At 45.2% G+C, this 20,924-nt stretch overlaps 1 protein-coding gene across 4 annotated transcripts in view; it reads right to left on the reverse strand.

Annotated features, from left to right (window-relative positions):
- FYB1 (FYN binding protein 1) overlaps nucleotides 1-20,924 on the reverse strand; it is a 667,308-nt gene that overhangs the window by 24,586 nt on the left and 621,798 nt on the right. For all 4 annotated transcript variants that reach the window (XM_085631140.1, XM_085631135.1, XM_085631137.1 and 1 more), the window contains one exon: nucleotides 19,391-19,418. In XM_085631140.1, coding sequence (XP_085487266.1) covers nucleotides 19,391-19,418 — 28 coding nt within the window. The remainder of the gene's footprint in view (nucleotides 1-19,390; nucleotides 19,419-20,924) is intronic.

Genomic DNA, 20,924 nt, shown 5'->3' on the forward strand with positions numbered 1-20,924 from the left:
CTGACAGAGCAAAAGAAGCGCAAACGAGCAACACCAGAGAAAAGATTACAACTAAGAGGCACACAAGAACAAAAGCAAGAGAGAACAATGGGCAGAACATCGGAAAAGTCATCAATTACGGTGGTAGAAGAGAGCAAAACAACAGAAAACAATTGACAAAAACACAGGAACAGTGATAAATAAGGGGAGAAGAAAGCAAAAGACAGAAAAACTATAGACACAAACAAAATAATGGTCACAATAAAAAGTGCAGAGGAGCAAAAAGACAGAAAGTAATGGGCACAAACATGGTAGCAGTCACAAAGAAGGGGTGCAAACAAAGGAGCAGAAAATAATGGACTGCAAACAAAGGAGCAGAAAACAATGGACAAGACACAAACGAGAGCGAAAAACAATGGCCAGAGGCACTAAAGAGAGTGAAAACAATGGGCATAGACACAGCGAGAGTGAGGAGAAGAGAGAGGTTGAGAGAGGGAGAGACCGACGGAAAGATGTCAAGAAAGCGAGAGAAAGCAAACAGAAGCGGATTGAGGTGGCAGTCTCGGGTGCATGAGCAAAATCCGGAAGGGCCTAGCCAGGCTGGAGGACTAGGGACAAGTAAGCCCGGGCTGGGTTGGGAGGGGTGGGCTATGTACCTGCTTAAGACCTGGACAGACCATGCCTTCTTCAGCTTCAGCATTCCAGTCCTGCACCATCACAGATCTACCACCACTGGACCCACTTGCGGCAGCTTGAAAAATATCACTGAAAAGGACTGGGCTCTGGGCTTCCACCCTCTCTGCATACTGACCCGAGCAAACCAGCACCATGCTGAAAGCCATCAGAAAGTTCAACAGCTAGATCAAGGCATGCACCAACACCCTGATCCCCCCAAGTGCAACCCACCCAGAGGCAGAAGTCTGACCACGCCAGCTGGTATACAGATGAACTTAGGATGTTGAAACACTAATGCTAGCAACTGGAATGCAAGTGGAGAATAAGCCAAGCTATTCAGGCAAAAATGTCTGTCTTCCAATCCGCCCTAAAACAATACCACCAGCAGATCTGAAATACCAAGAGCAAAACTATTGCAGACTGCATCAACACCAGCATGAAAAGCAGCAGGTAGATCTTTGCCATTGTCAAAGAGTTCACTACGCCACTGTCCAGTAATGTCACCACCTCCCAAGACCTCTACAACAAGCTCTCTGAATTCTTCTGTTACAAAATCACCTCCATATAAAGCAACTTCGACCCTCAACCGGACTCCATCACCCTGGCAACTCAACTTTCCATTGCAGCCAAATGACGAACCCTGACTTTGTGACCCGCCATCACCACTGAAGAAACTGCTGCTACCATGAAGTCCATACCACAAAGTCTATCTACTCTGTGGCCCTATCTGCCCCTACCACACCTTCACCAAAGGCTTTTTCCAATCAGCAAAGCTCTAACACCCAATCTCAATTGATCCATCGACTCAGCTAAATTCCCCGAAACCTGAAAACACACCACTGTTACTACCCTGATCAGGAAACTATCTTCTGACTCAGTCACGCTCGACAAATGCAGACCGATCTCCCTCCTACTATATACGGCCAAGGCACTAAAGAAGCTCATCAACTCAGAATCCACCAGTGCCTTGACGCAATGCAGTTCTGTTTCAGGCACATACAGTATAGAAATAGCACTCATTATTGTTACAGGTGACATCATCATGGTCCAATAAAGGAGAAACATTGGCCCTCATCCTTCTTGACCTCTCTGAGGCTTTTGACACCATCCCTCAACTCATCCTCATCAGACGCCTGCATGGGATTGGCATCCGAGGGCCCACCTTTCACTAGATCTGCTCCTTCTTAGCAGACAGAACACAAGCTGTCAGCATGGCAATGTACTCCTTGGAAGCCCACAAACTCATCTGTGGAGTATCTCAAGGTTTATCCCTTAACCCCATCCTCTTAAATTCTAACATGATCACTCTGGCCAACGTCATCCGCCCATACAACATCAACAGCCTCTCCTTTGCCTCTCAGACAAGACCTCCAACAGAAGGAACAAGTTCACTGCATGCATGACTGAAATTGCTAACTCGATGAAAGCATACTGTCTCAAGCTCAACACTGACAAGACAGAAGTAGTCATCTTCGGCATGAAGATCTTGTCATCGGCTCCAATTGGTGGCTGGCTGAGCTCGGTCCCACACCGTTGACCAGAGCATCGGAATCATCATTGACAGCACACTAGACATGTTCACACAAGTCAACGTTGTTACTGCATCCTGTTTCCACCCTGTAGATGCTGAGGAAATCTTCATATGGCTCAACACAAGAAAAACACATCACTAACGCCCTATTCACCAGCAACTTACATTACAGAAACACCCTCTATGCCGGTATAACCAACCAACTCACCAGAAAACTACAAACCATTCAGAGCACTGCAGCCAGACTCATACTCAACCCTCAATAGAGAACTCACACCACACACACCTCAGGGAGCTCCAATACATCAATGCACCCATTTCAAATCACTAACTCACACGTTCAAGACACTACACAACTTAGGCTCCATCTACCTGAATAATCCCATCTCCTTCCACAACCACCCAGACACCTCCACTCTGCGGTACTTCTACTCACACACCCACACATACAAAGAACCAGGTCCGGAGGACAGGCCTTCTCTTACAATGCTTCTAAAGGGGGGAGTGACTCCCACTACACATCAGAGTGTCCTCTTCTCATCTTGAATTCGACAAGAAGCTAAAGACCTGGCTATTCAAATAACCGCCATGCCATGGGCAAGGGTAGGCACACACAACTGCTCAGTGCCATGATAATCTAGCATGTGATAATCCGCTATACAAATATGCAGAACATAGCATGAAAGGAAGGGGCTGTGAATGCATTACATGAGTACTTTACATCCAAAGCTAGCCAAATATGAGCAAAAATAAATTTGCAACTGCTATTAACAACAGAGAAATCATGCATAGCTACGCCATTTGACTTCATCTTGCACTTTCACTAATTAACCCCTTAAAATTATAGCACAGGTTATCTATGTGTGTTATCTGCAAGAATTTAAAATGCATGTTTTACGTTGACCATAGTTCACTTCAAAGGAAATAACAGCAGTTACCAGGATATACCTGAAGGTATGACGAAATTATATTGAAACAGTTATAACTAAACGTCCACATCATCCTAATTTACAAACAAACACTGGTGCACAATTCTTTATATAGTCACTTGGAGTTAATATTTGCTATCACACACAACCCATGGTCAGGGGGCAGCAGTGTACGTTTCTCTAACACACTAGGCCCTACAGCAAGTGCAGTCAGAATATGAATGCCCGGTTACTCACCGGTAATCTTCATTACTGCGAGTTATATCTTCCTGGTCCCTTCCTTACGCATGAGCAGTTGGTCTGATCGACAGAAACTATTACCTAGCTGAGGTCAAAATACTTCCCCCAAAATGGCACTGTCTACCCAGCCTGCATGAAGCGGGAAGCACATCACTAAGACAAATCCTGAGATTACCAAAGAAACTCATAAGAAAGAAAAACAAAAAACAGTCACCATAAACAGAAACCAGGGAGGGAGGGAGGGAGGGATGGGCGCAGGAAAGGAATGGGAAGACCAAGACTCAGAGTAATGAAGATTATCGGGGGAGTAACTGGGCATTATCTCCTTTCCCTTCCCATCCCATTCCTTACACATGAGCACATACCCAAGCACATAGTGATTGATCCACACCGAAACCAAGGATGACGCAACAGGCAATACAAAAAATAGCACAAAACCCAGATCATGTACAGCTGACAAAACATGAGCTCCAAACTGGTGGACACAGCCATCCCCAACCTAAGACGGTTGTGGGAAACCAAAGTGTGGGGGAAAGCCCACGAAGGAGCAGTACAAATGGCACACAGTGACACACCCTGAAACAATGCCAAGGATGAGAAAAACAACACCCAATGAGTCAAAAGGGACGAAGAGGGTACAAGACCCCACCCAGAGAGACCACAGGAAGCCATTGCCTAAATTCACAGGAAATTCAAGCAGAGGCAAAAGGCCTACAACTCATCCAGAGAATGGATAACCACAACCTCCACCGCACACTAGTCGCCAGACTACACAACGCAGGCATACAAGGAACAGCCCTGGACTGGATCTGATCATTTCTCACCGGAAGAAGCCAAAGGATCATACTCCCACCCTTCCTCTCCAACCCCACGAAAATCACCTGTGGAGTCCCACAGGGTTCATCCCTGAACCCCACTCTCTTCAACATCTACATGGCCCCCCTCGCAGCCATCGTCCGACAACACAGCCTCAACATTGTATCCTACACCGACGACACCCAGCTCATCCTCTCCCTCACCAAAGACCCCACCACTGCCAAACTCAACTTCCAGAAAGGAATGCAAGATGCCTCAGTCTGGATGACCAACAGCTGCCTGGAGCTCAACGCCGAGAAGATAGAAGTCCTCGTCTTTGGTACTGCCCCTTCTGCATGGGACAGCACCTGGTGGCCGACCGCCCTCGGAAGCCCACCTACCCCCTTAGACCATGCCAAGAACCTTGGCATCGTACCCAACTCATCACTCACCATGAACCGACAGGTCAACGCCGTCACCTCCAGCTGCTTCAACACCCTCTGCATCCTCCGCAAGACCTTCAAGTGGATCCCCCCTGAGTCAAGGAAGACAGTCACCCGTGCACTCATCACCAGCAGACTGGACTATGGCATCAACAAGTCCCTACTCCACAAACTCCATACAATACAGAACACCACCGCCAGACTCGTCCTCGACATCCCCCAACACGAACACATCAGTCAACACCTAAGAAGTCTCCACTGGCTCCCCGTGGAGAACAGAGTCACTTTCAAAATCCTCACTCACGCCTAAATGCCTACACAACAACGGACCCAAATACCTCAATGACAGAATCAACTTCCACGTACCCAAAAAAAACCTCTGATCTTCAAACCTCGCACTGGCCGAAACCCCGCGCATCCACAGAGCCAGAGCAGGCGGAAGATCCTTCTCTCACATTGCAGCCAAGACCTGGAACGAGCTACCGGCAGACATCAGACCCGCCCCCTCCCTGAACAACTTCAGGAAGACCCTCAAGTCATGGCTCTTCAGTGAAACAGATCTGCGGACCCCCCCCCTCAGCGCCTTGAGACCCTCATGGGTGAGTAGTGCACTTACAATTCCCTAATGGAACCTCCGGAGAAGATGTGGCAGGAAAAAACACCAGAAGGACAAATTCCTCAAGACCAACAGAAACCAGGGTTGCAAAGTAGGACCAGGCAATGCCAGAGGCACCAATGGAAGACCCATGCAGGGACCACAGAGGAGGGGACAGGACTCAGAAGCAAAAAAACTCTGCAGAAAGTGAGCCACAAACAAAGAGAATGCAGATATAATGGAGCCCCTGAAGGCCAGAATGGAGACCCACAGGCCACTGAGAAGGGAAGTCAGTAGGCTCAATAGAAAACCTCACAGGAAACAGGAGACAAATCCATTCCCCAACACCAAAAACCAAAGCTCCACCAATGATGACACCATGGTCGAAGATCCATGAGAGAACCGGTTTTTCTGAGTTACTGCAAGCAAACAACCCCTAGCCAAAAGGGACAACCTCACAAGAGCCAAACTCCCAGCCTGAAGCGCAGGAGAGGGCACGGGCTAAAAAAAGGACCAAGCAGAAAAGATGGGTGTATGGGAACTCATGAATGCAGACAAGCAGTCAAACCCTTGAGAAGGGGAAACCACGGTCTTAAGACCAGTACGGAACAATCAGAAGAACCGCTACCAGAACCACCCAAATCCCCTAAGGACCCGGGAAAGCAAGGGCCATGGGATGAGGAAAGCATTGAACACCCAGGTCTAACCATGAGGGAATCAGGCTGCAAACAGAATAAGAAGAGCAAATTCTGTCCGGGCAAACAGACCTAGCCAGGGAAACCAGGGAACAAATGGAGACGGGCCACGGACAGACCACAGTGCAGAGGCCATCTCTCCCAGAATTGGCATCAGAGACGAGCAGACACCCAAGGTTGGGAGAGAACCCAGGATATATGGTGGAACAGACGGGAGAGAGTCCTGATGAACATCAGAGCCAGCGGGGCCAAGAGGGTTGTAAAAACCGATGGCATCTACAAAAAGCAGAAAAAGAAGGACTGGAAATTACAGTAGCGTGAGCCCCCAGAAAAATGAAGAAACAGCAGACCAGCCAGATGGATGGGAATACAAAGGGCAGGTATCCACCAGGACGAGGCACGCGACGAAGCACTTCACAGTAGTTGTAAGTACACTGTAGACTGAGCTGATCCGCAGACTCATGCTCTGTATCTGGGATCGAACAAAAAAGAAGGAAACTAACAACCCCCCATGAAAACACACTAAAGAACCATGGCACATGGGCATCCATTGGAATAAACACGACTTGACCCCGACAGATGGGTACAGCCACCACTACACGTCATGCCAAACCTGGTGAGCGAGTGCATCCAATGTTGGAGATGCCACCGATTGTAAAAACAGCTGAAAATACGTCCACAGGAGAATGTCGTGACTGAAATCAAGGGAAAAAGGAATTTGTCCACCAACTGCCATACATGCGACAGCACACGTACAACATAACTTGTAGTGTAAGCGCACACACACCCAGAAGGGCACTTTGGTGCGAAAGAACAGAAGTGTATCGCAACCCAATACAATGGGACTAAAAAAATTGACCACAGAAGAATAACAAGCATTTGCAATGCAATAGGTCTCGCATTTGCAAGAGTTTAAGCTATTGGCATTGTAAATGACAATGCCTTTTATTTACGTGTTAGTTTTAAAAACATAAATAAAAGACATTGTCATTTACAATGCCAATTGCTTAAACTCTTGCAAATGCGAGATTCAAATGCATGTTGGCAGGTGGGCAGAGAGCTGGGCGTGGGGTAGTTGAGTCCGCACGGCGCTTGTCACCACGTCCTGTCTAGCCAGCTCAGGTGAAAGGGGGCGGGAGAGGTGAGGTGGTCCTTGGAGCCCCATGTCCCCCCTCGTTCAAACTTGCTGAAGGAAAACCGTGACTGTTCTTACCTTCTCTTTCCTCCCCTTCATTTATTCCCCTGTGAAATGGATTGAAAGAAGAAAAACATTTTGTGGAAATGTTGTTGCTCTCTGACATAGTCTGTCAGAACTGCAGTCTTGGGACGTAATTGGGCGGGAGGGGGTAGGGGACTCAATAGTCTGAGGAGCGCTGCCCTGGCTCGACCTAAAAAACTTAAGAGGCCAGAACGAATCAACAACACGCAACTGTGTTTGTTTAACACTTTTGAGAGTCCTTGCTCTTTAGTCCACTCAATCAGGTTTTATAGGTGCCGGCTTTAGAATGTTGACCTTATTTGTAGCTGCTGGTGAACACCATTGGAACACAGGAGTGTCACTCTTGAAAAAAGCGTACCTTTGGTCGATTCTGTGGGAAGGCACTCTTATCGAGCGGCAAAGGATAAGTTATGTAACTACCAACAATCACACAGACTCAGTTCAGCTGCAAAAAAAAAAAAATAGCCCCATTCATGATCGAAATTCTATACAATATTTACTCTTAACTTGTTCGAAATATCGCCCATTCTCTTTTTGATAACGCCTTGCTGCCTTGGTATCCGTCGTTGCATATATTTATCTGGATGATGACTATGACGCTACTGGTGTCTTGTGCTGAATACTACGCTCTACACCTGATTTGCCGCACTCACTCATGCATCTCAAATGTGACCACCACCACCTTACCATGCAATGACCCCCCAATGCCACCTGTGGCTAAACTATGTCATATTAGTGCAACATTTGAAATTATTTGCGAAGAATCATGTGATTTGTTGAAGCGGGGAAGTCGCGACCAAAGCCCACATTTCACAGATGGCGCCTGCAGGCATTCGGACTCGTTGCGCGTCGCAGGCAGAGGCTAGCAGGGCCCGCCTCCTCTGGACAAACGCGGCACCTGGATGCTCCTCTCTCTGCCTCAGGCGAGCGGGCTGCTGCAGCGTTAGCAGCCCTATTGTTTAACTAAACAGGCTGAGCGAAAACATGTCCTGTCCGCCTCATGGAGGAGAGGGAGGGAAAGTGAAAGCGTGCCATGGCGCGTTGTCCTGAAAATCCCTTCCGATGAAAAACCGACGACACTAGATCTCGCCAAGGCGAGCACCGCATGCGCTGCGTCGCTAGGCGAGACCTGAAAAGGCTGAGGGGACCCGCCGGGATAAGATCCTGGGACCCAGAGCCAAATACAGGCCGTTACAGGGGTTGCATAAGTCCACCAATCCGCCAGCCTCTGCCCAAACAGCAGAATGGAAGGGCACACACTCAGGCACAATCCAATCGAAATGAGGAAACAAAACATACAAAAACAGCCTCAGCAGAGTGAGGGGGTGCAGGGAGGACTACCAGTGGGGAGAACCAGAACATGACAGTTCCCACGCACCTCCTACGCAAAGTGAAAGAAGGAGAGACAAACAGCCAGGCAACAAGGCAAGGGGCCGATGCGCAAGATGAGGGTAGACCAGAGTCCACTAAGATGCCTCGGCAGATCAGCCATAGCAGAGCCTTGAACAAAAGGACCCCTCCGGACCACCTCCGTGCTACCGCCCCATGAACCCCATAAGGTCAAACACATCCCATCTGGGGCCCCAATGCTTTCCACTGCCAATAATTGTGATGAGCTTGTTCTTGCAGGTGGTGGATGCCTAGGCCTAAAAGCCTGCCACCATCGCAGCCATTAACATTGCCCAAAGAAATTGCACATTCACCCCTTGGGGCAAGAGGACACTGCTAGAAAAGTGTTCATAGTGACATAGCTCAAAGGAACTCGTTAAATCAGAAGGATGAAACGCTATGTGGGCTTATTGATAGGTGAACCTGTGGCCATGGGGTGAAACGCTAGGCACTGGAGTGGACGCATCAGTCCACAGAACCACCAGACCCCAGCCTTTGATGGCTTCATCGTAACAGCCACAAACTAACAACCCCACGACCCTGACTGACCGGTAAGCCAAAAACACGAGGTAGCAAAGGCAACCTTCTGCACAATACCATAGGATGGCATCCGGAGAGGTCAGAAGGGGCGGAGTCAATCTAATGTAACCCCCAAACAACATGGGGGGATAAACAAATCAGGCCACAGCAAACTCAGCGCCTCACCACAGAGACCCTTTTGCGAGTTCCAGCAAGAGGGAAACAACCAGTTAAGTGGCGAATTGTAGTTATTAAGGAGCGGTGTAATAAGAGAGGAAAGACTGAGTTGATAAGCGCGATACGGCTGCTTTTCATGTGGGGTGGGCCTCGGGGGGGGGATAAGAGAGCTCTCGTGCACTGACAAGGAAGGGTTTTGTTGGACTTGAACTGATTGTAAATTTCAAATGCGGAAGTGTAAACTTTCAAATGTAAGACTTTGAAGCCTGAGGGGCAAGTACGTGACGTCTGTAGAACTGTAAAATATTTGCATATCAAGCAAGGTAGGTTCTCCCTTAAAAATAACAAACGTCCTTGGCAAATGGCCATAAGCCACAAGCGAGACTTTCACTCCGTTTTGTCGCCAGCAAACAGAACTTATTAAGTCGGAAACAGAAGGTCTTTTTATCTACGGTGGAACCCCAATATACAAACCATAAAAGGTGCAGTGCTGCCGACTCTAGGCCTATGGTTCCATTACGATGTCAGACGGTAGAGGGCCATTTACCCAACATTGGGTTTACAGAACATGTGCCGGTGCTCGTGCCAGAACGTGCTATTATTAGGTTTCAGCCTTTGTATTCTATGCTGGTACATCTTACACTTTTGCTACATTAGACAACCGTATGATTTGGACATCGAAATGGCCCCCCACTGGGTTCAATGCCGCCCAAAACAATAAAAGTCTGACCTGCACGTGAAACGGCAGACTTCTATCCAACGAGCTTACTCCCCTGACTCACATACGTTCTAGAACGTCCAGTTCACAGTCTTGCAGTTTTTTATGTGCATTTCGGCCTGTTTAGATGGCTTTTATACATCCTCCGATTAACAAATACATATCAGGTCTGAAACCATAGCTACGACTAATGGAATGCTAATTCATGTGAGCTAAACGTGTGTAGCCAAACAACACAGGTTAATGCGAGCTAGTCATTAAGAGTACACTGTGCGCACACTGAGGAGAAATATGGCTAAAGACTAAGGAGACATATGCAAAAGAAACAATTGACGGACGGAATGCTGGACAATGCAAACATTCACCCCAAATCTCAAGGATCTGGTTTTAATCCATCCTTCTTTTGCTCACCACACCACCCCAGTTTGGACCTAGCCATATGCAAATCAGTCTTGACCCTGTTCCTTGTGGGAACAGTCCAGCCCGAACTGCCAAGCCAGGTCTTCCCTGGACTGGAAACAAGCATCCTGGGACCGGTTTCAGGGCATCACCCTTCATCAGCCAGGCTAGCTTGAATCCAGTGGTGTAGTGAGCATGTATGACATTGTTCTGCATTCTGTCCATCAATTGTTCTTTTTGCATTTGTCACCCCGAGTTGGACGGGTTTTCCCAGACGTTGGCCCCGTGCTCTCCATGCCACTGGAGTCAAACTATCCTGGCTGATGAGGGGTGAAACCCCGAAACCGGTCCTAGGATGCTTGTTTCCAGTCCAGACAGGACCTGGTCTGGCAGTTCGGGCTGAACTGTTCCCATTGGGTGCAGGGTCAAGACTGATTTGCATATGGCTGGGTTCAAACTGGAATGGCATGGTGAGCAAGAAAACAATGGATTTAGGCCCAGATCTCTGTACTGGGGTGAATGTATGACATTGTTATGCATTCTGTCCATCAATTGTTTTTTTTCTTTAAAGAATAAGGAGGCCCAGATTTTCCAAAAGCTTTGTTAGATTCAACCAGCACTGGAAAAACCCACAGCCAAGGCTCTTGAATCTGCGGCTGACATTTCAACGCAATTCCCAAACATTAAATATAATGTGGCCTAGCTTTGAAAGCATTTTCATTTATTTTGACAAATCCCACTTAAGGATGGCTGCAGTCTTTGGGATTTCTAAAAATAGAAAATGCATTCAAAAGATGCACACTACGCATGTGTCCACAAAAATGCATTTTAAGATGGATGCCTGTGAGTGGCGTGGCAGGAAAACAGAATTAGAGATTAGGAAGGGGCAAAGAAAACTGTGTGGGGAGTAGGAAAGAGTATGTACGGGGTTAAATAAGATAAATAGGAGATGGAGCAAACAAGAGAGAGGGAACAGGAGCAGAGAGAGGGAGACAACATACTCCTTCGCATGCACTGCATTCAGCAATAAAAGGAAACACCAACAGCAATAGAAACAAACACCAACCATTGAAAACAGTGTGAGAACTGGGCGGGACAAACACAAGAGTAGGGAGGAAAGGCATAGACTCAGGAGGAGGGAATCGAAATAGACAACAAAGCCATCCAATCATGAAGGTGCTTCTGATCCAAAGCCCACACTATGCACATGTAATGTATTGGCAACAATAGGTCTCCAACAAGCAGCTAAAGCTGTCAGCAGCTGAGGGCTTAAAATGAGACACAGTACAAAATGGGGTTGCCGAAAATGGTGCAATGAAAGTGCTGCTGTGTTGTATATGACTGTCCAAGACTGTTGGTTATAGTGAAAACCTATGCTAAGTGAGAAGATGGCATGTGATAGCTCTTAAATTGCTCAGGTGTTGGCTGGTGCCGAGCGCTCTTTCTTGAGTACCAGGTCTCTTTCTGATGTTGGGTTGCAACACACAAACAACCAGTAACATTAATCAAGCTTCTCATCTTTTTTTCTCAAGGACTCTCGAGACCAGCCAGCCTGTCACTCAACCTCCATCGTTGCCGGAGGGAGCTGTGGCATCGGCCTGCCTTTGCCCACCAGAGCCACCCCAATGGCTGAATCACTGAGAGGCCTGGGGTAGGCGGCACATCATTCCCTGCCTGCCTCTGCTGACTTAGTAAGTCAGTTCTTTTTGAGGCCACTGTAGCATGGAACTAGTCCGTCCAAGCGCCCCTCTCTCTTTAAGTGGCAAGGCAGGTGTGCATGCTGCACAATATGCGGGGGGTGGACCACCTCATCTCCAACCTGGCTCCTAAAACCAACACAAAAACAGCAGGCTGCAGATTCCAGGTGCATACGCACAGCCCTGCTGAAGCATGGAGCGTCAGCCCATCCTTCTGCTGTGACAGTTAACACCAGTGCCAAGCCGCTTCATTGTGAAAGTGATCAACCATGCACAATGCACAGGCACGTGATAGGCCATGGCACACCACCACCCAAAGCCCAGTCAGAGGGTATTTTGTCTGCTTCCTGCCTCCACCACCAGAACGAAAACAGCATTTATGCACACATGGCTGGCGAGGCTTCATTCTGCTTAAAATGGCATGTATACATTCCCAGTGTGTCCATGTGTGACATTTCAATATCTTTGATGTGTCACTTATTTCCGTTCAGCCACAGGGTGTCGATAAATGCAGAAAAAATGGGCATTTCTTTGGATGTCATTATGGTTGTATATTAGTCACAAAATTCTGCCGTTTGTACCGTTCCCGTAAGGGTTCGTGTATGTCTTGCGCAAAGGTTCTGACTGCAACAGTGGGTGAAAAGCAATCTTGCACATGCCATTGTGTGATCCCATGTTTATTTTGAACGAAAACATGTTTCGCTTGGTTTTTCTGTGGTATTTTTATCCTAAACTACTTAAGTCTGTAGCTGTAACACCAGAGGCTTGATGTCATATCTACACACTTTGTATTTGTCTGTATGTATCGATCACTGCAATGTAATAAGCTGCTATAATGTACGTCTGATTACAACTAATATTAAAAAGCAAAAATCAAGAATGATGTGTTTTATATATGACAATTATGTATTATGATTTATAAAGTTAATATATCAGTTTGTTCTATATATTTTTTTTTGTAAAATATTTTTTATTAATGAAAACAAAGAAACAAGCATCAGTAATAGCATTACCATACTGTAGGAGCAGTACAATAGGCCTCGGTGGTACAGTAGGGAATATTATACTTGGTACATGTATATGTTGGAAGGTCTAGGGCGACGGGAGGTCATCAGTTTGTTCTATATTTGAAGGTCAATCAATTAACCAATCAAACAGCATTCGTAAAGCGCAACACTGTCACCCTAGGGGTTTCTGGGCGCTGTGTCTCCATCAAAGAGCCAGGTCTTGAGTCTCTAGATGCTACAAAAGTAAGTTATGTCCTTTAATTTGAGAGTTGAGTTGTACATGTCGCTCTCCATGTTTATAAGGCATATAGGGACAAAGTTTTGCAAACAAGTGCATTGATATGGGGCTTTAGGCTGCCGGCGGACATGGTCCAGCTTCACCACCGTATGGCTTCTACACACAGACACGCACGACTAATCCCTGGAGCTTTGGTGGCTCAGGGAGTTATCATATTTGCATTTGTGTAAAGCTGCATTTGGAAACTTTTAAGGCTTTACATATGAGTGGTGCTGACCCAGAAACCCTGCAAGAGATAGAAGTAGAATGATTGGAGCCGCTGCAAGGGGCAATCTTGGTTTTCGGCAACTCTGCCATTGGGCAGTGCTGGCTGTAGACTCCTAAGTAAAGCTTTGGACTCCTAATCCCTTTTTTTTCACAAATGAACCTCCAGCAGGAGCTTAGCACACCTATAGAAGGTTGTATGTCAGACTATTTTTGTAGGACAATTTCATCATCCGCGATATCCTGGTAGTATACTCTACAGGTTGTTTGCTTGAGAATCTTTCATTCATCTAAACCGGTTTGAAAGCAAATACATTTATTTATTTAAGTATGTATTTATATATCTGGCTTTTATAGTGCAAGCTTGGCTGAAGGGCGTTTGGGCGCTTTACAAAAGAACCCACAAGGAGACATGAATATTAAACCCTAACAAATAAACAAGTCAAGCATAAATCAATATACCAGCCATAGCCAGGGTCAGAACAGAAATAAACTAGGTTGCAATGCAAGGTGAATAAAGACAAAAATAATATCGTTCAAGAAAGGCAAGCAGGAAGCTGAGCGAAGAGTAAAGCCCTGATTCAGAGTTTAGTGGATGGGTTACTCCATCACAAAGGTGACAAATATCTTGTCTGTCTCATTACAAGTGCCATAGGATGTAAAGCACTTTTAATACGGTGGACAGGATATCTGTTATGTTTGTGATGGAGTAACCCATCCGCCAAACTCAAAATCTTGAGGTTGAGCTTGCTGTTGAGGATTATACCCAGGGATTTAGCCTAATCCAAGATAACTGTCTTGCAATCGAGAAGAATACAGAAATCGATGCAAGATTGTATTTGCAGACTGACCTTTTTAGGTGAGAGTAACAGAAACACAGTTTCTATGGGGTTATGTTTCTGGTGATCAGTTGACATCCACCTTTGAACATTTTCGAGAGTTTTAAAGAGCGAATCATTGTCAGATGGGGACATGGCTTTTAGGTAAATCTGGGTATCATCAGTTTATTGATGACACAGTAGCCCAGAGTTTTTTTTAGGCTGTCCATAAGTGGTTCTATATACTGATTTTAAAAAGTCAACCAAAGAATGGAGCCTTGAGGAACCCCTTCTTACAGACTGGCATTACTAGATTATGTGTTGCTAGTTTTAACTGCTCAAATTCGGTTTGACAGATGGGGGAGAACCAATTTCACAACACTCCTTCAATGCCCAAGCAATTCTTCAGAATGTTGATCAGGGAGATATGGTTGACCATATCAAGTAAAGTTGAGAGCTCCATAAGCACAAGTTAGCAGGACTCGTTGGAATCTAGGAAATGGGATGCTTCATCCACAACTAGCAGAAGTGCAATCTGAGTGTTACAGCCTTGTCTGAATCCAGGCTGAAAAGTGTCCAGGGCATTGTTCAATTAGAGGTGGAAACAAAGGTGGGGGGCAACACAACTTTCAATCATCTTCCGCAGTAAAGATAGACCTCATACCAGGCAGAAGTTGTTGAGGTCATGGGTGTCAGCGGAGGGTTTCTCAAAAGAGGTGAGACTTAACCAGTTTTCAAACAGTCTGGAAATACACATTGTGTAAGCGAAGAGTTAACCAAGGAGGTCTAATATTGTAACAAATGATTTACTATGTCTCCCCAAATGGTACCAGCAGCTGCTGCGGTAAAGAGGTTTGACAGTTTGACTATGGTAATGATTTAGAGAAGCTAAGGCTGCAAGGTAATAATAATAAAGTAAGACCAGTTTGCCTGTTTGATGATCAGTGATTGCAGGAAAGGAGAGTTCAGCGAATGTTACCTTTTCAGCAAATCATTTCTCCCAGTCTTCACATTTAGATTAAGGCATGCCCGGTAATCTGGTAGTGGTGTGGTCATTGACCTAATTAACAACCTCAAAGAGGCGTTTTGGGTGATTATCAGCAGAGTCCAAAATATATTTTTCTATGAGAGGATTTACACATGGACATGAGATTATGGAAATTTCTTTTGGCTGCCTACACTGAGCACGATTTTAGAAAGAAGGAGATTGTCTACACATGTTCTTTAGCTTTCTGAGGAATTTTCTTTCCCTTTTTTGAGAACCAAGGAATGCACTCCTCAAGCAGGACTGCAGCTGCAGTGACACTGACTAATGTATTTCTTCAGAATTCCTAACAGTTAAAAGGGTGTCATGAAACAAAAAGATTACATGCCACAACTTTTTGATTGACAGCTGAAGGGGTTTTCAAAGTGAGAACCTGCTGTGAGTGACATTAAAGCATAGTGTTGCACAAGAGATCTGGACATACGCTTTTATACGATGTGGAACACATTTATGGACTCTGTGGCGATGTTTTTGTTGATATACCTTCATGATGAGAAATACAAAACAAGTGTAATAGATGAAAAGGTATACATTCGTACTCCTCATCAGTGTTTTTTTAACCCTTTGTTGCATTTTTTGATATTAATGTTAAGTTCACTTGTTAGCCAATCTTCCAGTTATTCTTTAAGCTACCAAGTACTAAATATGTTCCTTTTTATGTATTCTTGCCCCTATCCCTACTGATATGGTTACCAATACATACTTAATTATGTGTGTGATTTTGCTCTTCAGCTGTATTGTAAGTTCCTAAAGTGCTCCTAATATGTGCTCCTGTTGATGATCTCAGAGGTGATTTGCATCCTGATCTCAGAGGTTTATAATAATTGTTCCTCACAGTAACCTATAAACAAGCTGTAGTGTGTATTGTGTTTGATGAGGTAGGTATGCGTGTACCTGAGGTAACCTTTGCAATTAAATATACCTGCAGGAGATCAGATATGTAACTCTGTTACTGGAATAATATTTCTTGTGTCTCTTTCATGAAATGGAGCTCACTTAAGGTCATACCTGGCTGTCAGGTTGTTGCCACATGTAGAACAGATGCCAAAGGTTGGCTACCTATAAAGCACAGCCAGCTGATGGGATGCAAACAATTTAGAAAAGATCAATATATCCACAAACCTTCTCTATCCCATCCTCTTCCTGGTTCTCTGTGAAGTACCAGCTAAGGTGTCTCTTTTATTTGGCATCCTGTCCTGCACAGTAACTGGAAGTACATGTTTTTGGAGGGATTCCTGGAGACCGCTTTGTTTACTGCTATTTTAGTTCCAGTGACAATGGAAGACCAAAACGACCCCTTCTTCACAGCCCTCCTCAAAAGATTGAGCAATATCAGACTCGCCCAGCTTGACCCAGAACCAACACACATCACAGGCAACACACTGGACCCCCATCTTCACCACAAGCAACAGCATCAAATAAAACTCCACGACACCGCTCATAAGAACCAACCACTCCATCATCCACTTCCAAATCAACACACGTCAAGTCAACAACCCAACTAGGTTCAGCATTCCAAGCCGCAGCTGGGGCAAAATCACAGAAGCAGACTGGCTCAGCGTCCTCAGCACGGATCAACATAGCCCCACAGACAACCTCGACAAGAAATTCAACAACTTTAACAGCTGGATCAAACACCGCATGGACTCCCTCCCAGCCATCGAACCCAACAGGCAAAGTAGATCATAACAGCAGGCCAGCTAGTACACAGAAGACATCAGAGACATCAAATGACACTGTAAACAGCTACAAAGAAAATGGAGAACCAGCCAGAACACCACCAAAAGAACTACCTACAAGGCTGCACTATAAAGCTATCACCAGCAAATAAGAGAAACCAAGAAAAAAAAGACTACATCGAAGGACGCTCTAACAGCTACCAGGGTATCACCTCATTCTCAGCCACTGTCACCAACATTGCTGCCTCCCAGCAACTCTGCAACAACCTATACAACTTCTTCCACAGCGAAATCTCAAACATCAACAGCAACTTCTCACACCAACCCAACCTCAGGGAACATGTTGCTAACCTACCAACCACCAACCAAGACGGTCACCTGACTGAATGGACAACTTTCACCAGAAACAACACAGCAGCAATCCTGTAGACCATCCACTCGAGAGCCCCAACGAACCCATGCCCCCACCACATCTACAACCTAGGAGCATCACCAATTAGCACCACCCTGACCCACATCATCAACACCTCCATCATGTCCGGATGAATGGAAACTTGCAGAGATCAATGCCCTCCTCAAGAAGCCCACAGCCAACTTGCATCAATAGAGCATCTTCCGAACCATCTCTGTTTCCCTAACCAGTCAAAGTGATTGAGAAGGCCATGAACTAACAACTCACAATCCACGTCGAACCTCACCATCTTCTAGACAACACTCAATCAGGATACAGAGTGAACCACAGCACCGAAACAGCACTCATCAAGGCCACCGATGACATTTGAATCATCCTGGACCAAGGAAAAACAACAGCCCTCATACTGCTCGACCTCTCTACAGCCTTCAACACTGTCTACCACCCTCATCAGAAGACTCCACAAGATTGGCATACAAGGATCCTCTCTCAAATGGATCTGTTCCTTCATCACAGGAAGAGCCCGAAGAGTCAGGCTGCCATCCTTCACTTCAGAGACTAAGAAATTGATATGCGGAGTTCCACAGCGATTGTCCCTCAGCCTCACCCTATTCAATATATAGATGACACCACTCACCAACACCATTTGACCACAAGACATCACCGTCATCTCCTACGCCGATGACACCCAACTCGTTCTCTCCCTGATGGACAAAACAACCACTTCTAGACGCAAATTTATCAACTGCACGATCATGGTAGCAGACTGGATGCAAACCAACTTCCTGCAGCTCAGACAAGATGAAAGTACTGGTCTTCAGCAACAATACCTTCCCATGAGACTTCACCTGGGGGCCGTTGCAGCTAGGACTAAAACCCACACCCACAGACCATGCAGTAAATCTAGGGATCATCCTAGATGGCAAGCTCAACATGATGGCTCAAGTCAACGCAGTGTGCACCTCTTCCTTTCACATCCTACACTTGCAGCAACAAATCTTCAAATGGTTGCCTCAGAACACCAGGCGGACCATCACGCAAGCATTTATCACCCGAAGGCCAGACTACAGCAACACTCAACGCCGGAATCAGAACACAGACTTCAGGGAATCCAGAAAACTGCTGCAAGACTTATACCCAAGCTCCCAAGCCACACCCACATCACACCGCACCTCAGGAAGCTTCACTGGCTCCTCACAAGCGCAGCCAATTCAAACTTCTCATGCACACATACAAAGCCCTAGACATCACAGGACTAGAATACCTGAACAACTGTATACACTTTCACCATCCCACCAGACACCTATACTCAGCCTCACTCTCACTTGCACACATTCCCTGCCTCCGCAAAAGCAAAACTGGAAGTCGCTCATTCTCCTACATAGCACCCAAGACATGGAACAACATCCTTCAACAAATCAGAACCTCCTCACTTCTTGAGTTCCGTAAGAAGTTGAAGACCTGGCTCTTTGTAGAAGCATCTGGGGAACACACACCTACTCACCAGCTCAAAGGCCTGGATACCATCCCGTGTGATAAGAGCACTATACACATCAATATTACATAACATACTACAACAATGTTGCTTCCGGGGTTGTGATTATGTGCTGTGGATGTGTATTTACTGATAACTAGAAGTAATCACTACGTTTGTAATAATCCATCCTGTGTTCTTGTTATTGATACAGTTTCTTGGAATCCCTTGTTGAAAAACACCTTCATTGCTCACAACCATGTGCAATTCTACATTTGCAAGCTGAAAACATCTAATGGTGTCCAGCCAATGTTTCCCAGGAATAGGCCTGAAGCATAAAAGTAAAAGCAAACTATCCTTCAAGGCAATGGGCTGGCCATTCTCCCTAGCACCTTATATGGTCATAAGTGCAACTAAAGAAATATAACTAAAGTAAAACTGTATCATACTTACACTAAGTTGCTCCTCATCACGTAACCATCTGTAAGATAAATCAAAACATATCAGCATAAACTAAAACTGTGAGTGTAAAAAGTTAGACATTCCTGTCTGAAACTTCCCATGAGAATATTCAGCTCTTGCTTATAATTTCTGCATAACCTATGTCAGATCGGGTGTCATAATTTGATTTCAGTTATCATTTGTAGTTCAATTCATATTGTGATAACTTTATTCTAGAGATAAGCCCTCATTATATGTCCCAGTATTGCTGATTTGTTTGCCTCTGGGAAATTACAGCCAAATTAAAACTGAAGGGGACATACCTTAGATGTTTTATAGATGGGATAAAGTACCCCGCCAGACATTGTAAGGACATTGCAAGTCACAGAGTAGTTCCTTTATAAGGTTATGGAACTCTAAGGTGACTTGCCATATCTTTATAATACACGACAGGGCTTACTTTATTCCTTATAATCCATGACCATACCATCACCCTTCCCACAGACTGCCGCAATCATGGTGAGTTGCTCTATCACATGAAAGAAATAGAATGTTTGTAAACATGAAGAATAAAAGTAGAATTTGTAGTCCAAAATTAAACACCAAAAGAAGTTAGATATTTGTTGCAAAATATATTCGAAAAGTTTAATACAAGTCAGATTTAAAAAAACATTGTATCTCAGAATGTATGGAAGCACACGGAAAAATTCTATCTTTCCCATAACTACCTAAAGCCTCCAAAAATCTTGGCTGCTGGTTCTGACAGTAGGCATATGACACCAGAGCTCATTACTTTATTACACATGACTGGATCCGTCACAAGTCAACTCGAATAAGGAAATTAGAGGCAAGCTTTTATACAGGGATTATAGCTTTCCATGTATTACAAATCCATAAATCTTTTTATCCGGGTAATCTAAAATACATGATATATTAACAAACATTTGAGGAGTTAAAAATTTGAATTTAGGTATAATATGAAAACAACTCTAGGGCTAGAATCACTGCTGGCTATTTCAAAGGAGAAGGTTCACATTTATCACTGGCTCATACAACAAAAGATCTGCTTTGAACTTTTCTGCGGAATTACGACCTAAATCTGTTTAATACAGACAGATGTTGGCAGTGCAGTGTAAAGGTACTAATTAGAATATGGACAGTGCAGAACAATTTGTAGTGACTTTATGATAAATCTGTCCCCAGGTTTTTTCATTTATGGGAGGGGTGCCTGTGTTGGTTATGGCTCCCCTGCTAAACCTGTGCCCATGAATAGATGTTGAAAACAAAGGCACATGATTGGGGGGGGGGGGGGGGGGGAGGGGAAGGGGTGCATAACATTTTTTTACGTTCGGTATAAGGTGAATAATGGATGATTTTCTCATCATGGTTCTGAGTGACATTTTAGATAACTTGAGCTTTGCACTCATTGTCTATTTGATGTCCTCTGGTGGAAAACATCATTTATTCATTGTTACCCATCTATAATTCTATGAGCTATGGAAGCCTTTAGCGTGAAAAAACAGATTCCTAACCCGTTTATTCACTG

This window comes from Triturus cristatus, chromosome 2_1, assembly GCF_964204655.1.
Source record: "Triturus cristatus chromosome 2_1, aTriCri1.1, whole genome shotgun sequence".
Taxonomy (NCBI): domain Eukaryota; kingdom Metazoa; phylum Chordata; class Amphibia; order Caudata; family Salamandridae; genus Triturus; species Triturus cristatus.